At 54.0% G+C, this 18,186-nt stretch overlaps 1 protein-coding gene across 3 annotated transcripts in view; it reads left to right on the forward strand.

The window, feature by feature from the left end:
• Pak6 (p21 (RAC1) activated kinase 6) overlaps window positions 1-17,108 on the forward strand; it is a 34,696-nt gene extending 17,588 nt beyond the window's left edge. For all 3 annotated transcript variants that reach the window (XM_052726510.1, XM_052726509.1, XM_052726508.1), the window contains 8 exons: window positions 7,593-7,801; window positions 8,635-9,297; window positions 12,247-12,744; window positions 12,891-13,024; window positions 13,272-13,398; window positions 13,494-13,619; window positions 14,222-14,356; window positions 15,416-17,108. In XM_052726510.1, coding sequence (XP_052582470.1) covers window positions 7,598-7,801; window positions 8,635-9,297; window positions 12,247-12,744; window positions 12,891-13,024; window positions 13,272-13,398; window positions 13,494-13,619; window positions 14,222-14,356; window positions 15,416-15,583 — 2,055 coding nt within the window. In that variant the 5' untranslated portion in view covers window positions 7,593-7,597 and the 3' untranslated portion in view covers window positions 15,584-17,108. The remainder of the gene's footprint in view (window positions 1-7,592; window positions 7,802-8,634; window positions 9,298-12,246; window positions 12,745-12,890; window positions 13,025-13,271; window positions 13,399-13,493; window positions 13,620-14,221; window positions 14,357-15,415) is intronic.
• Window positions 17,109-18,186: the final 1,078 nt, after the last annotated feature.

Here is an 18,186-nt window from a genome sequence, read left to right on the forward strand (position 1 = left end):
ACGTGACACACTCAGCCCAGAGCCTGGTACTTCAACTAGACTCTCCCTGAGGGAGCCTTACTAAAATCGCCCCAACAGCTCCCGGAGTAAGGACCGTGACTCTCCTTGCCGCGCCGAGGGAAATGAATCCCTTCTCTTATCAGCAACGGATACAAAGGCTGAGACCTAATATTAGGTCAAGGCCACAGGCCCCAAGGTCCCTGCTGAGCCATAGGCCCTAGACATGAGCTGATAAGCATGCCCTGAGCCTTTCTGTGAGGGAGCTGGGACATTACTTCCTACCATGTCACTGGCACCTGAGCTAGGGCTCCTTCACTGTTCTGTGAACCAGATTCCCAGAAATGGCAGGGACTCCACCAGCCTCATTCCAGTATCCCAGAACTTACTTGTGCAAGAACCTAATCGAATCGAATCCGGTCTTTTCCCCAGGAGCAGCACACCCCTTGCCATTCACTTTTTCTCAGCCTGTGGCCCACTCTCTGAATCCCTTTAGCGAACTAAGCATGTTTTCCTTGAAAGGTATTCAAGGTGTGGAAGCCACAAGCCATCCACAGCCAGATGTGGCAGGGTAAGGTGGGTGGCCACATTCGATACTCGCTCCTGGTGAGAAGCAGGGCCGACAGGTTAGAACAGCTGACATTGATTCAAGATAGGACCCAAACGTGGCTCTCAGAGCACAGGAAACAGATGTACACCCCAAGGGCCCTGCTCTAAGGGTTGTGTCAGTCTGGGGCCTCTACAGTTCGGTCCTGGGTCTGTGAGGAGCCGGCAGGGCAGACTGGCTGTCTTCTCTCCTCCAGGAGCAGCAGTTTCAGAGCTACCCTCTCATCCTCCAAGTGGACACTTGACCTGTTTTCCTTTGTCCCTATGGAATGGTGGCCTCAAACACGGAACCCTGCCCACTGCCCTGGGAGCCTAATCTACGGTTACCTCCCTCCTTCCTCAGGGGCTTTGTTTCTCATACGTGCCAGACCCTGGTCATCAAAGCCCCTAGTGCAACCTTTTTCAAATATTTTGCCCACTCCTTACGGAGTACAAGACATACTGGTTCCATATAAGGTAGGGTCAGCCTACAGGTCAGGATGGCCCTGCTTACCTGGTGACTCAGGCAGGCAGCAGGTCAGGTGGAGGGAGAAGGCCCTGTCCCTGTCACTTTAGACTTCCCGGAGTCTTCACTAGGCTATTAGTGGGGTCCTGTTCCCTGCTGGTGGAGGCCTCACAGTGCACAGGTGGACACACGGACAGACTGCTCACAGTGCACGGGTGGACACACGGACAGACTGCTCACAGTGCACAGGTGGACACGCGGACAGACTGCTCACAGTGCACGGGTGGACACACGGACAGACTGCTCACAGTGCACGGGTGGACACATGGACAGACTGCTCACAGTGCATGGGTGGACACACGGACAGACTGCTCACAGTGCATGGGTGGACACACGGACAGACTGCTCACAGTGCACGGGTGGACACGCGGACAGACTGCTCACAGTGCACGGGTGGACACGCGGACAGACTGCTCACAGTGCACGGGTGGACACACGGACAGACTGCTCACAGTGCACGGGTGGACACATGGACAGACTGCTCACAGTGCATGGGTGGACACACGGACAGACTGCTCACAGTGCATGGGTGGACACACGGACAGACTGCTCACAGTGCACGGGTGGACACGTGGACAGACTGCTCACAGTGCACAGGTGGACACATGGACAGACTGCTCACAGTGCATGGGTGGACACACGGACAGACTGCTCACAGTGCACAGGTGGACTCGCAGACAGACTGCTCACAGCGCGTAGGTGGACACAGAGATAGAGCAGGCCCATGGAATCTGATCTGGGTTTAGTCCCCATTCCCACCCCACACACATACACAGTCATTTCCTGTTTCTGTGATCTGCTCCCCTTGAGCCTCATCTAGATGGTGAATAATGATGATTCCCTTCCTTGCAGAGCTGCTAGCCCTCAGAAGGGACCTAACAGGTACTCACAAACAGCTCCTGCCTTTTCTGATTCTGAATCTCCAAACCCACTACAGTCCCTGTCTGTGACCCCAGGCCTCTGGCTCCCTGAGTCACGGCAGCTCCCTTCCTCCTGAGTTTACTGGGTAGGGCAGCACTTCATCCATAAAGCCTCTGCCAGGGACTGCCATACTCCCGTCTGCCAGGCTCCCTGCCAGGGGAGCTTCCTTCTCTAACTGGTTTTGGCTGGAGTCATCCCTCCCAGCACTGGGCACCCCGCTCTGATCCGGTCATGGGTCAGAGAGCTGGAAGGTAATATTGTAAGTACTCCGTAAACATCATAGTGCATTCCTGGCCTGAGGTCTGATCCTCAGCCAGCCTCCCTATCCTGGGTTAAAGCTAGTGCCTGGCAGAAGTGGAGAGGCCACCTCATGCCTGTCTGTTTCTACGTCAGGTCTGAGGCTACAGCCTTCCTCAGGCTGGGCAGAAGAAAGTGTGGTCTGTGAGGAAACTCCTCCCTTGCTCCTCTTTACATCTAACTCCTCTTTGGATGAACAGAGGAGGAGGACGCAGAGGTGGAGTGACAGACGGTTAAAGGTGGAGTGTGGCTGATTTTATTGAACACCGCAGCCTGTGGTAAATGCAGCAACTGCTCTCTCAAGGCTCTTGGAAATATGTGGGAAGGAGGCCCTAGAAATGGCAAGTCTCAACAGCCGTTCTTCGCAGAGGACATTGGTGTCCCAAGTGGTTCATGGAGACTGGGCAACACTGGCTATCATGGATCCCTCTTACATTTAAAACTATTTTGGGGGCTGGAGAGATGGCTCAATGGTTAAGAGCATGGACTGCTCTTGCAGTTTGGTGCCTGGTACCCAGATCAGATGGCACACAACTGGATAAACCTCGACTTCCAGGAGATCCAACTCCTTCTTCTGGCCTCTGAGGGTACCTGCACTCACATGCATGTACCTACACACAGGTACCCACACATGCACGTAAAAATAAAATAAACCATTATAAAATAGATAAAATATTTTTGATATACTCCTATAATTCCAGCACTTGGGAGTCTGATGCAGGAGGACCAACAGAAGGCCAGCCTGGGCTACATCCTAAAAACTCTGCCTAAAAACCCAGGTTGTTTTCCTTAGACGAATGGACAGGTGGCATAGGAGAAAATCCCCACAGTCCCACCAGTTGCACTCAGCAATTCTTTTTTTCCTACTACACTGCCAAGTGGCGGAGGTGAAATTTTAAGTTGACCCCTTATTCCTCCTGTTTCGACAAAGGAAACCTTAATGGTCTAGTTTGCCTCTGGGATCCAGGAATGCAGACAGGTTTGGGCCCCAACATGTCAGCAATTCCAGAAGCCATCGAACTTGGGCCCAATATAGTCATCGCATGAGACTGGGGAAGGGACAGCCAGACTGTACCCTCCACCCCGGCACCTGCCACCAGCGTTATGATTTTACCTTTCTCATGTAGGCTATGACCTGTATCTAATTAATTTGAGGGTATGCTATGAGCTCATTTCTTCAGGTTCATTTTTTCCCCACATGGATATTTAATTGCTCCAGCTATATTTATTGAAAAGATCATCCATTCCCACCATATTGCAATGTCACCTTTGCCATAAATCAAGTGACCTCATCTGAGTGGCTCTATTTCTGGATTCCTGCTTCTGTCTGTGCCTTGCTCTGTTTGTCAACCCTTGTGCTGTTTCTACGGCATATTAATTACTGTAGCTTTATGATAAATCCCAATATATATTTAGTTTAGTCCTCCAACTTTGTTCTCTCAGGCTGCCGAGGCTATTCCTGGTTCTCTGTTTCCTGCACATTTTAGAATCAGTGTGTCAGTTTCTGCCACAAGAAATATGCTGAGCCTGAAATAAGTCTGTAGGTTGATTTGGGAGTAACTGACATCTTCACAGTGTGAAATCTTCAAAATATGAACAGTCTTTAATATCTCTAATGTTTTATGGCTTTCAATGAGAAGAGATTTATCCCTGTGTGCTTGCTATTTTTAATGTGAAATGATAAATAATGTCATTTCCTTTCTCTCTTTAAAAAATGTATCTTTATCCTATTTTGCATGTGTACGTGTGTGCTGCATAGATGTAAGTGCACCACTTACATGCAGGAGGCTGCAGAGGTCAAACGAGGGTGTCAGATCCCCTGGAACTAGAGCTCCAGGTGGCTGTGAGCTGCCATGTGGGTGCTGGGAACCAAACCCAGGTCCAGGTCCTCTGCAAGAGCAGCAATTTTTGTTTTGTTTTTCAAGACAGGGTTTCTTTGTGTAGCCCTGGCTGTCCTGGAATTCACTCTATAGACCAAGCTGGCCTCAAACTCACAGAGATCCAACTGCATCTGCCTCCCGAGTGCTGGGATTAAAGGCGTGCACCACCATTACCCAGCTCAGTAATCACTCTTAACCACTGAGTCATCTCTCCAGAACCACCACCTCCTCCTCGAGACAGGGTAACTAGCCCAGGTTGGCCTCAGACTCACTGTGTAGTGCATGCTGGCCTTGAATTCCTGATCCTCTGGTCTCATCTGGGATTATAGCTGCTACGCCCAGCTCTGTTTCATTTTATATTGAAATTCAATGAACTTTTATTTATGTTGACCTTGAGTTGAGGACTTTCTAAATTAATTTGGTTGTTGTAGGCTCTTCTGGTTTTTCTTTCGCAAACACACTGTCCCAAGCACGGCTGGCCTGACCACATTTTGGATGAGTCCTAGTGGCCTTCCTTTAGGTCCCAGGTTCTCCATTGTTTAAATAATTAGCTGATCTGAATCTCTATTTCCTACCCAAAGCTCCATTGACTGCTTCTGCCAGCCTCCAACCTCCACAATCCCTTGGATGCTGGTCTTTCTCCTTGTGTCTCTCCGCTGATCTAGAGATCTTGTCAAGGAGTGGCTGGTAGGGTGAACTCCAGAAGGTATGGAGTCACTGAAACCACTTAACACTGCCACCTTCCCTCCCCATGAATCCTATGCAAGAGCCAAGAGCTGATCTATTGGTTGGCTTGGGGGAGTTGCAGAAATCAGGGTTCTTGGAGGAAGGCCTCAGCCAGTTCCTTTGTGGCTCTGGATGGTATTTTCACCTCTAGAAATTTTCACAGCCACGGAGGAAGCAAGTGGGTCTGTGTCTTAGTTAGGGGTTGTATTGTTGTGGTGAAACACCACAACCAAAAGCAAGTTGGGGAGGAAAGGGTTTATTCAAAAGCTTACACTTCCAGGTAACAGTCTATCACTGAGGGAAGTCAGGACAAGAACTCAAACATCTGGAACCTAGAGGCAGGAGCTGATGCAGAGGCCATGGAGGGATGCTCCTCATGGCTTGCCCAGGCTGCTTTCTTATAGAACCCAGCACCACCAGCCCAGGGATGGCGCCACCCACCATGGGCTGGGCCCTCCCCCATCAATCACTGATTAAGAAAATGCCCTACGGAGGCGTTGTCTCAGTCGAGGATCCCTCCTTTCAGATGGCTCTAGCTTGTGTCGCGGTTACATAAAACTAGCCTGAAGAGTCCAGGAGAGAGGGTCTGCTGAGGGGGCTGTGGGGATTGGCTTGCTGGCCGAAGCAAGAGGCAGGGGCCGAAGCAGTCCAAAGTGTCTGCACAGTGGAGACGTGAGGTACAGTGTCTGGGGCCCAGAACCCAGAGCTTTAGTCATGACCCCTTGAGAAGGTAAATGAGAGGGGAAAGAGTTTGACATCACTCCCAGACCCAAATCTACCCGAGTGCCAGCGTCTGAAGACCCCAAGCTCAGGAGCGAGGGGAGAGAGAACACAGCTAGAGAGATGGCCAGCATCTACGGGAGTCTATTACTCTGCGCTCCCTAGCCTTGTGAGCCGTCTTCACAAACACACCGCTGGACAGCCAGGAACACAGAGACTTGAGCTGCCTGGGTAACTTGTTCCAAGTCACTCCTATTTAGGGAAGAGATTCTCTATAGCTGCAACTCAACAATGCATTTCAATGTCAAGTCCTCGGTCTGTAAGGGTCCTGGATACTGACTCTGCCCTTAAGGAGGGTTAGAGGGACTGATCTTCTAAGGGTATGCCATGGACTCCACTGCCTTACACATGGCGAGTTCTACCACCTTTTCCAGTGGTGCCTATTGCGTGCACATCCTCTCCAGAACCTACCAAAGTGGTGGGGGAAATTCTGTTTCTGGAGCAAGAGCAGTCAGGGACCACCGTAATGACCCTGCATGTCAACTCTTGAGCTGGAGGAGGGATCCAGGCATTCACGAGGAGAAACAGGAGAGGCTGTGTAAGACAGTGTATCTGCAGTCCTAGCTACTGCAGAGACGGAGGCAGAGGGATACCCCTCTGGGAAACGCAGAGACAGAGGCACACTGATTCATTTCCTTTCTGAAATGTTTTGAGCTACTTCATATTCAAAGACTCAAGAGTCGTTCATCAATATACTGATGCTGGCCTGGGACTCTCTAGGACTGACTAGGACACCTTTGGAAACCCCTCCGCCCTCCAGGTTCCCAGTTTCCTCCTCTTAGGTCTAGTCATACTATCCTTTCCAAGCCCACGTCATTCCCATTGCCAGAGCTCAGTAAAACCTCATGCAAAATCAGCAAGGTGTGGGTTGCAGGCTAGACCACAAGAGACATTTTGTGCAGTGTCCCAGAATAGGATTAAAATCCACAGGAAATGGGTAAGTGGGACTCTGTCTTTTCTGGAGAACTTGACCTGTAAGGTAGCTACCCTAGCCCTACCCAAGGCTGACCTTTTGATTCCACCCTTCCCAGAATTAAGGCAAAGTGCATGTTCATGAGGAGGGCCCTTCTGGAGTGGCCAAGTGGTATGATACCCTCTCAGCCTGGGCAATAGTACTGCAAACTGACTGGTTAGCTTCTTGTTAATGTATGTCGCTTTAACAGGTTTCCTGTTTGTCAGGCAGCAACAAGCCAGAGCTGAACGTGACAACATTTTTAACGTATCATTTGATTCAGTTTGCTAGTTTTTTCACATTTATGGAGTCGGGGAGGAGGCAGTTTAGACAAGGTCCTATTATATAGTCCAAGCTAGCCTCAAACTCACAGCAATCCCCCTGCCATAGCTTCCCAAGAGCTGGGATTACAACCATGTAACACTATGCCCAGTTCACGTTTACGTTCTTCAGTGAGACTGGTTGAGATTCTCCTTTTCTTGTATTCTTAGTTGACTGAGAGTCAAGGTCACACTTGCTTCACAGACTAAGTCTGCCCGCCTCCTACCCATCTGCCCCCCTTTTGTAATTCTCTGACATGGATTGATGTTTGTAAGGGGCTTTGGGTTTTAAAAAGCACTCCTTGGCAGGCGACTCGGCACAAACAAGAAGGCAGACACCTCTTTTCCTTGCTTGTAGTCTGTGTTGGCTTATTTATTTATTTATGTATTTATTTAATTTTGTATTTGCGGTACTTTTGTCGTTTTCTAAAACTGTTCTGCTGGGAGCCAGCCATTCCCCTGAGGACGTCTGGAAGACAGTGGGGGAATCTCCAGGGACAGAGAAGTTACGCTGAGGGAGAGACACAGGCCTGAGCCTATCTATACCCAGCGCCCACTGAGCCGTCCCAGGGTCCCTGGGACCAGCTCAACTGACCCTCCTCTTACAGGCACCATGTTCCGCAAGAAAAAGAAGAAACGCCCTGAGATATCAGCCCCACAGAACTTCCAGCACCGTGTCCACACCTCCTTTGACCCCAAGGAAGGCAAGTTCGTGGGCCTCCCCCCACAGTGGCAGAACATCCTGGACACCTTGAGGCGGCCCAAGCCCGTGGTGGATCCTTCTCGAATCACGAGGGTGCAGTTGCAGCCCATGAAGGTAAGGGGACAGGCCTATAACCTTGTTCGGCCTCTCCCACTCCACAGGAAGGGAAACCCCAGAGGCACCTGGAGGGGCCACTTGGGTATCAGAATCAAGTCTGCCATCTCAGTCCTCTGCTAGTCAGCTTTCTACCTGGGGAGAATTTTAAGCCAGGTGTGGAGGCTTTTGATGATAAAGAAGCCCAGTGCTTGACAGACTGAGGCAGTCGTATGGCAATGAGTTGGAGGCCAGCCTGAGCTACAGGGTGAGGCCCTGTCTTGAAAAAACACCCTCAAACCTACCAAAACTAATTAATTCGAATTTCAGTTAACAACAACCTTTAAGAATGTCTCATCCGCCATTTAGACCTGTGACCCCAGAGGAGTTGCAGCTGTCCCAGACCAGAGGTCACATGGGAAATTTAAGAGTTGGGTAGGAGTTGGGATCAGGAGCTCCGTTGTAAGGTGGGATGTGGGGGAGCGGGGAGGCCCCAGAACTGGTTTTCTCAGACATCTCTCTGGAGACCATGGGAAGAGCTCAAGCCTGAAGCGCCCCTCCTGAGTTCTCCGGCTTCCTAGACTCGCCTGGCCACCCGCTTTTCATTCTGGCCCGACCCATAGCTACCTACCCGTCTGTCCTGCTGACAAGGGCTTCCTCCCTGCATCCTTATAGGCTGCACAGCACGGGCCTCACCCACTGTGAACACAGACAAATGTCTGGAAACCGAATGGATGGGTGGGGTGATAACGGAGGTGTGTGGGTAGGGATTCCTTGCCAAGGCCCTCAGGCAGGCTCTGAGCTACCCTCTGCCGTGAAGGGGCTGCCTCCCCACACTCTTTTGTCTTCCACAGACGGTGGTACGGGGCAGCTCCGTGCCCACGGAGGGCTACATCTCAGGGCTGCTCAACGACATCCAGAAGTTGTCAGCCATCAGCTCCAATACCCTGCGTGGACGCAGCCCCACCAGCCGGCGGCGGGCACAGTCCCTGGGGCTGCTGGGCGATGAGCAATGGGCTGCCGACCCAGATATGTACCTCCAAAGTCCCCCGTCCGAGCGCACTGATCCCCACGGCCTCTACCTCAGCTGCAATGGGGGCACACCGGCAGGTCACAGGCAGATGCCATGGCCGGAGCCACAGAGCCCACAGGCCCTGCCCAATGGGCTGGCTGCCAAGGCACAGTCCCTGGGCCCTGCTGAGTTCCAGGGGGCCTCGCAGCGTTGCCTGCAGCTGGGTGCCTGCCTGCAGAGCTCCCCACCTGGCACCTCACCCCCTACGGCCACAGGGAGGCGGGGAGTGAAGGCTGCCAAGCACAGCTCGGAGGAGGCCCGGCCACAGTCCTGCCTGGTGGGCTCAGCCATTGTCGGCAGGCCGGGTGGAGAAGGCAGCCCCAGCCCTAAGAACCAGGAGAGCGGCCTCAAGCACCGGCTCTTCCGAAGCATGTTCCTGTCCACCCCTGCCGCCGCTGCAGGCTCTGCAAGCAGCAGCAAGCCGGTCCCTCTGCCACAGAACAAGGTACGTCCGTCCCCTGGGTCTTCCTCCTGGGGTCACTCCAAGGAGGACAAGGAAGCATGCCTAGCAGACAGCTACAGGGCACTAAGTACCAGAGATGCCAAGCCTGCCTGGCCCTCCGCACTTACTGGGTCAGGAGAAGAACGTGAGAAATCAAAATGACCATCTAACCAGCGTGGCCTCCGCTAACCACGGTGGCCTGACTTCGCCATCCGAGTCCATGTCTTCCAGAGGCTTAGCACGTGTGAGTCACAGGCTGTACGCCACCGGGTCATTTCAGGTGGAGCGAAGGAAACCTGTGGTTGACATTCCTATCCTCTGAGGCCTGGCACTCCACTGGGAGGATCCTTCTTTAAAAGCATTTTTAACCAAAAGCTCAGGCCAGAACCTCAAGACCACAGCAGGGATATGTACCCTGGCCTGAAGAGGGCAGGGTCTCTCCACCTCCCTGTTTTGGGAGCTCTGTGGAGCCCCCTGCTTCCTTGAGGACTGCAGGCGGATTCTGGGTTGAGCTGCCTACAGCGAGCACCCCTTTCACCCTCCCTGTTCTCCCCATAACTCTTTCTTCTCCAGTGTCGTACAGAAAGACCAAAGGGTCAAAAGAATCCGGCTCCGGTTCCCGCTTCCACAGTGGTGAATTCGGCTCCAGTTCCCACTTCCACAGTGGTGAATCCGGCTCCGGTTCCCACTTCCACAGTGGTGAATCCGGCTCCGGTTCCCACTTCCGCAGTGGTGAATCCGGCTCCGGTTCCCACTTCCGCAGTGGTGAATCAGGCTCCGGTTCCCACTTCCACAGTGGTGAATCCGGCTCCGGTTCCCACTTCCGCAGTGGTGAATCAGGCTCCGGTTCCCACTTCCGCAGTGGTGAATCAGGCTCCGGTTCCCACTTCCACAGTGGTGAATCTGGCTCCGGTTCCCACTTCCACAGTGGTGAATCCGGCTCCGGTTCCCACTTCCACAGTGGTGTGTGCTCTTCTGCCCCTCCTTAGTTTTCCAGTGTCCCTGGAGGGGCACAGCTTGCCAGAGAACGTGTACTATGCGAATCCATGGGACTGACTTTGCCCCAGAACTTGGAGTAGCAGGACAGGGGAAAGAGGGGAGAGTGTCTTGGTGGTGGCATTCCTTGGCAGGCAGATTAGCATGTTTCCACTTCTCACCTGGCCTGCACCTCCTGTCTGCAGTGACCGTAGCACTCTCTCCCATCCAGCAGGTGATAGCCTACCTGAGCTCGCACTAGGAACTCCAGTGAGGCAGAGGAGCAAGCGGGCACGCACTCACTCAGAGCCGGCATCCTGCCTCGGCCGTCTGGGCTCCTGGATCTTGTGTACACGGAGCTTTGCAATCATGGTGGATAGTTATCATCTAACTCTTGAAAGACAGGCTGAGCATGAGGGTTTCTAGCCAGGCCTAAGAGACGGCGGCTGACAGTGAAGAGGATGGGCTTTGAGAGCAAGCCGGATCCTCTGCTGTGGTGATGCTGTGATGGTGGTCTACCCTGAACTGGAGGGTGACCTGAACTTACAAAGTCTCTGCCAGCTGAGGCACCGAGGAAGCTTCGTGGCTTCATACATTCGTGCCCCTCACGTGTCTGTGAGCTTAGGGGTCTCTGGAAGGGAGGCTGCGACCTGGGAGACATCCTCCACTGAATTAAGGTGCGGCAGGGCAGGGCATAGCACCAGGGAGGTTAAGGTCACCTGATCCCCCCATGTCTGCTTGGGTGGGCTGCAGGGGTCTGGAGGAAAGGGGTCCTAACACTGAGCTGGGCACTGACATCATCTGCTTGAACTGCCAGTCACCACACTGGCCCTCCCGCCTCACTCCTGAGAACCCCTGTGGGCCACTGTGTGTGCCAGGGCACGCCCACAGCGGAAGCGGTTTGTGGTTGTCACAGGCCCAGAGACAGCAGGGTTCCAAATTCAGGGGAGCAGTTTCCTTCAAGGCATCTTGGCAGACTTTCCGGATAAATGTTCTCTCACTGGGGCTCTTCAGCCATCACCGTGTACCTGCTAGACTCCCTGCAAGGCTGGGGCCCACGCTGGGGAGTGGATCCCCAAAGCCTGAGAGTGGGAACCTAGAGCGAGAAAGTCTTTGGTGGAACCTAGATTTGAGCGAGTTCAGTGCTGAGGCCGTGGGCAAAGCCAGTGAGTGTTAAGACATCTGTCTGTCTCTGTGATGGACTTGGGGACACCCTAAGCAGCCCTCTGTGTAGCCCCCAGCCAGTCCCTCTCCACATGTTTAAAAACACAAGATCCTGGAGGGGCTGCGGAGGGGAGGGCTCCTTTCACTCCAGTGCTAGCTGGAAGGCTTGAGCTCAGAAAGGAGAGAGGGTTTCCCTGGCTTTCGGTCAGGACGGGCTGCCCCTCCTCTGCCTCACCCCCGACCGAGGCTGTGAGACCAGCTCCGGGATTCCTTCTCCGAGGGTCCCTTGGCCAAGAGCCTCTTGGTGGGTTTAACCCCCTAGATACACAGCCTCCCTGTTCTACCCACAAGCAGGGCTGCCACACCCCAGCCAGGGCTGCCACACCCCAGCCAGGGCTGCCACACCCCAGCCAGGGCCTCCTCCCTGTCTTGGTTCCGGGAGCCAATCACAGCTACCCACCACCCGTTCCTTGCTCAGGGCCTCTTCCACTCACATCAGGGATCTCACAGTGGCCTGAGGCCTGCCTGTCAGTGGCCCAGGAAGAAATGTCCCGCTAGAGGCCACCCCAGGACCCTCTGTCTTTGTCCTCTCTGGAGCAGTAGAGTGGATGTAAAGAGATGCTCTTGGGCCTGTCACCCGGGACCTTGGGGGTCTGGTTAGACTCAGCTTCAGTTTTCACTTCGTCTATTTAACCGGAAGCCCTGGGTGCTCCTGCTGGTGTCCAGGCCACAGTAGCCAACCCTGCCTCTAGGAAGCTTGCCTGGAATATTCCCTGGCCACACCCGTCATTGTGTCTTTCCCTGTCTTCACAGCTCAGCTCTGCTTTCCGACCACCGCAAAAGGATTCCTCCTCAAACCTGGTCGCCAAGGCCCAGTCCTTGCCCTCGGATCAGCCCATGGGGACTCTCAGCCCTCTGACCACCTCGGACACCAGCAGCCCCCAGAAGTCCCTCCGCACAGTCCCAGCCACTGGCCCGCTTCCAGGCCGGTCTTCTCCAGTCGGCTCCCCCCGCACTCGGCACGCTCAGATCAGCACCAGCAATCTCTACCTGCCCCAGGACCCCACAGTGGCCAAGGGGGCCCTGGCTGGCGAGGACACGGGCGTTGTGACCCATGAGCAGTTCAAGGCTGCGCTCAGGATGGTGGTGGACCAGGGTGACCCCCGGATGCTGCTGGACAGCTATGTGAAGATTGGGGAGGGCTCCACGGGCATTGTGTGTCTGGCCCGGGAGAAGCATTCGGGTCGCCAGGTGGCGGTCAAGATGATGGACCTCAGAAAGCAACAACGCAGGGAGCTGCTCTTTAATGAGGTGGGAGCCAGGTGGGACCATCAGCGGGGCCGTAAGTGTGCAGTGAAGCTGAGGAACCTGGGGGCAACCTGGCAGGACGGCAGGGGGGCAGGGGGCCCTGGCCATGGGATACTGTGCCAGGCACTCAGGCCTCTCTCTCCCCTCAGGTGGTGATCATGCGTGACTACCAGCACCTCAACGTGGTGGAAATGTACAAGAGTTACTTGGTAGGCGAGGAGCTGTGGGTGCTGATGGAGTTCCTGCAGGGCGGGGCCCTCACGGACATCATCTCCCAAGTCAGGTGGGCAGCTGAAAGGGCTGAGCCGAGGGAGGACCACCCCGCCACTGCCTCTTCCCCATAAGGCTAGTCATCTTAGACTCCCTATTTGGGGGTAACTGTGACTCAGTGGTCTTAGAAAAATGGTTACCGCCTGCTTAAATAGGCTGCTTGGGAATTGTAGGCCCCTTTGCCTGGGTCTCCTCTCCACTCAGCCCAGCCACCCTGATAACTCGGCTCTCCCAATGGGTGGCCTATCTTCTCTGTCCAGGCTGAATGAGGAGCAGATTGCTACTGTGTGTGAAGCTGTGCTTCAGGCCCTGGCTTACCTGCATGCCCAGGGTGTCATCCACCGGGACATCAAGAGTGATTCCATCCTGCTGACCCTTGATGGCAGGGTAGGTCCTCCCTTTTCATGTCTCGGCTGTCCCCCATATCCTCTCTAGCACCCCCTTTCCTCCTGGTCTCTACCCACTTCCTTTTCAACTCCCAGGTGAAGCTCTCAGACTTTGGATTCTGTGCTCAGATCAGCAAAGATGTCCCCAAGAGAAAGTCCCTGGTGGGAACCCCATACTGGATGGCTCCTGAAGTGATCTCCAGATCTCTGTATGCTACTGAGGTAACTATTTCCTCCACCTCCAGGTCTCCCTGGAGAAACTTAGGAACATGTAACTCCTCTGTCTTGTCCCTCTTAATAATCCCCACCACTTGTCTTGTCCCCACCACTAATAATCCCAGTTCTGAAGTATCCATTTAACCAGCATCTGTCCCTTGCCCCCCTTTTGAGATAGGGTCTCTCTATGTCGCCCTTGACTTCCTGGGACTCATCGTGTAGACCAGACTGGCCTTGAACTCACAGAGATACCCCTGCCCCTGCCTTGCAAATGCTGGGACTAGAGGCCCTCACCACCACGGCCAGTCCCACCTCCCCTTTTCGATGGAGTCACTCTTGCGTGGACCTCACCGCCAGGAGCAGGCCCTGCCACACACTGCTCTCTTCAGCTCAAGGCCACAGTGGCATATGGCCAGCGTTCTCCATGAGGGATGGCTTCTATGGCCTCTGGCCACTCATACAAAAGGGGTCTGACCACAGGGCAGCTGGCCAGGGGATGAAGGAGGCAGACTCACTAAGGAGACTTGGAAGGAGACAAGATGCTCCATCCAACACACTGCCCCCAAGAGCCAGACCCCAGCAACAGAGTCAGGGCTATTCTCCTGCAGGTGGATATCTGGTCTCTGGGCATCATGGTGATTGAGATGGTGGATGGAGAGCCTCCCTACTTCAGCGACTCCCCCGTTCAAGCCATGAAGAGGCTCCGGGACAGCCCCCCTCCCAAGTTAAAGAACTCTTACAAGGTCGGTTGTTGTGCAAGCTGTGAACTCCCCGGCCTCATACCCCGAGCCCCTTTCTCCTGAGATAAGAGGATGGGAACATAGGCTTCACGAAAGCAGAGAGTATATCCCCTTGGTCCTCTTCCACATAACATCTGTGCTGGGTACAAAGTCACATTTATGTACAAACTCCCACGTTCACTCCAACAAATTCCCACCGGTAGCTGCAGCAGGAGAATCACTTCTTGGCAGGCTCTCGGCAGGAACCCACCCATACTGATGAGGAGGAAGAGTGAGGACCCCAAGAAGGAATCCAGAGTACAGCTCCTTCCACCCTGCTTGTCCGGGGCCCCATACCAACACAGTGCCGTCACATGAATGGCTTGTCCTCTTGTATGACACATCCTGACCACAGCTGAGCCAAATACCACTACAGCTTTCCCCCTAGAACCAGTATACCTACTTATTATAATTCACTCTCTCCTGCCAAATCAATCCCCTGCTGGCTGATTGGCACAGGACAGCTAAGTGGTACTGCCACCTGGTGGCCAAAGCCAAGAAAATGTCCTAGAGGATTGAAGCGCAGTCTCTAAATAGCTCCAAGACAGCTTGATCCTTGGAGACTGCTGTGCTAAGTCTGAGAAGAGCAGGTCCAGAAGAGCGCCCATCAGTGAACTGCCCCAAGGAGGCAGCCTTCTATAGCATCCTAAGGCGGCCTTTTAGATCTGGAACTGGAGCGCGGATGCCAGTTCCATGGCCACTTCACAGAGCGGCAGAGCCGGAATGCCAGGAGCCCCTCCACCCCAACCCCCCCCCCCCCCCGAAGCAGGCAGGGGTAATGGGCCGTGTATGGAACCCAGCTCCCCAGAGTTCCAGACATCCTCATTCCGTTGCTCTGCAGCTCCCATGACAGGTGAACTGGCCTCCTTTTCCTACCTCATAATCCAACAGTCAGTGAGCCTGGGAGGAACCAGGCAGTAAGAAACCAGAGGAAAACGAGGTATAAAACAGTGGGAGCCCCACAGCCACGCCGCAGGGAAGCGACTGTGAGCCAAGGCTTCCTGTCACTGTTCTGCTCCGCAGATCTCCCCAGTGCTGCGAGACTTCCTGGACCGGATGCTGGTACGGGAACCCCAAGAGAGAGCCACAGCCCAGGAGCTCCTGGATCACCCCTTTCTGCTGCAGACAGGGCTGCCTGAGTGTCTGGTGCCCCTGATACAGCTCTACCGCAAGCAGACCTCCACCTGCTGAGTCCACACCCAGGGTGCACCTGCTGCCTGTGCCCGCAGGCGAAGGACACCGGGCAGCCAGTCCACTGGCAGGGCCTACCTGCCTTGTCCTCTCAGTATTCTCTCCAAAGATTGAATGTGAAGTTCCAGCCCTTCCCTCTTGCCCTTCTGCCCGCTGGGCCAGGCCGGACCTGCCCCCCTCAGTCTCACCCCCCCCCCAGCGTCCCAGTTGCCTTTGGGATGACAGTGACCCCCTTCTGCAGGTTTGGCCCCTTTGTTATTTGCACAGGGATGTTTCTAAGAAACACGGAGAGTGGTGCTCCTGGCCACCAGCCAGCAAAGCCGACAGGCTGCTGAAGATTTCTAAAGGCAGTGTCCACTAGTGTCCCGGGCCACCAAGAGGGTGCATGCCCCATCTTCACACGGATACTCGCTGTTCTCAGCTACGGCTTCAAACCCTGGAGGCCCAGAGGGCCGTGGGGAAGGATTTATTGCCTGAACCCTTCTTCCTCCCTTGGGCTGACTTCTGGAAGCCCCACTTGCACCTGTTCCCCATCTGTCCCCTGGCATAGCCTCTCCCCAGCAAGCCTCCACAGAACTGTGAATTGCCTGTGTATAGGCCATGGGAGTAGCAAGGGGGAATCTTCTGAGAGAGAGTATGTAGTTGATGGTAAAAGTGACTCCATTTTTCAGGATGGAGAGAACATATTCTCATTCTCTCTCTCTCCCTCCCTTTCCTCTCTCTCCCTCTCTCTCTGTCTCTCTGTCTCTCTCTCTGTCTCTCTGTCTTTCTCTCTCTCTCTCTCTCTCTCTCTCTCTCTCTCTCTCTCTCTCTCTCTCTGTGTGTGTGTGTGTGTGTGTGTGTGTGTGTGTGTGTGTGTGTGTGTGTAAAGTCCCCCAAAGGCCCAGGCCTTTCCAGTTACCCACAGAGAGCTTCAGAAGAGCTCCCCGCCCCCCACAGTCTTCTTTTCTACCAAGCTCTACTCTGAAGGGACCTGCTTTGGGGGCCTGGTTTTCTGCCTCTCAAGTCTCGTGTTATTACCTAAACAGCAAAGGGGTGTGTGTATGTCAAGTCTAACACATGCTGGGGCTGGCTCTTGGTGTGTCTGAGTTTCTCCCTACTGAGACAGGAGCCAGATCATCAGGGACCCATCCTCTTTAGAACCCTGGGCTGGGACAGGAAGGTGAACCACCTCCTGTGTGTGTGTGTGGGGGGGGGGTCCTTCATGCCAAGGGATGGGTACCTCCTTGTGTGAACCAGCTCTCCCTGCAGACGCTTACCTGCCCCCTTGTCCTCCCTCCCTCCCTTCCCACCTTCCTGGCTGTTGTGAGACAGGGAATGCCAAGGAAGAACTCCAGTATCTGGACCCTATCCAGATAATATTTTTAGATCCCTCTGCTCCCTGGTGACCTGCATTAGGGCAAAAAAACAAACCTGCAAGGTCTTTTTCTAAGGGTCAGAGTTTTAAAAACAAAAGTATCTTCCCTAGAAATGTTTGTGAATCGTTTGCACTTGTGCCTGTTTTAAATTAAACTGACTGTTCGAACCCCTGGGTTTTCCATTCTCTGGGCCTGAAGCCAGGCTTTTTTGGAGCCAGATGCCCTTGGAGTGGGTGCTTGGTGGGCTCCTCCGTGGTCACTTGAGTCCACAGAACACCTGCTTCTCTGGTGACCTGCACACCTAGAACGAGGGCAGAGGAGGAAGGAAACGGAGTGAAAGGCCCTAGGAACAGACGCAAAGGGATGAGGGGGCTCTGGCCAGGGCTGAGCTCCTGAGCCACAGGGCTGACTGACCCCTTAACTTTGGCTTCTCCCCTTGCCTGGTCCTCGGGCTGCCCGTAGAAAACTCCCCGAAACGTCTGCTTGAGAGAAAGCAGACCCTGTGAATTTCTTAAAACTGAAGGAGTAATTTCAAAATTTCAAAAGAGTGGGGAAGTGACCAGAAACCAAGAAACGTGGGTTCTAGACCTGGGGTTGGAGGTGGGTAAAATTACCTTTTCACTTCTTAGCTCTGACAGGATTCCAATCTCCCTTTTCTGAGCTCTACGCCCAAGGCACTGCTCATCCAAGCCACTTAACTAGGCGTGAGGAGCCATATCCAGCGCCCAGCCCCAGCCATTCAGCAAGAAGCAGTCCCCTGCAGCCCTCTACCTCCAGGCTCTAGCTGTAGGATGGCCGGGGCCAGGGGCCGATGAGCGGAGGAAGCGCCTCCAATGAAGTGTGTACTTCCATCTTTTCAAAGGAAGCCAAGAGGCAGGCGTGAGCAGGAAGGCACAGAGAGGCTGGTTCTCCAGACGGAATAACACTGGGTTTATTAGCTGCTCTTCCTCCCACTAGTCCTTTTCACGTATCATCCCAAAGGCATGTGCCAATGCCCTTCAGCCTTCCACACAAATCAGTACTGAGTGCCAGTGGCCCGGGTGACTCTTCACGATGAGAACAATAATATGGAAAGCAAAATACACAGCAAAATCTTTTCTACAGCAGGAGGGGACAAGAGGGGACCACAGCCTCAATGTACCGAGAGCTGACAGAGAAAGTTTGGGGAGAGTGAAGTGTACTGGAGTTCTCCATGGAGCCTGCTAAGGAGTCTGTGCGGACAGCAAGGCCCACAGCTCAGTTCAG

This window comes from Peromyscus californicus, unplaced genomic scaffold (genome assembly GCF_007827085.1).
Source record: "Peromyscus californicus insignis strain IS unplaced genomic scaffold, ASM782708v3 Scaffold_7__1_contigs__length_154581171, whole genome shotgun sequence".
Lineage (NCBI taxonomy): Eukaryota > Metazoa > Chordata > Mammalia > Rodentia > Cricetidae > Peromyscus > Peromyscus californicus.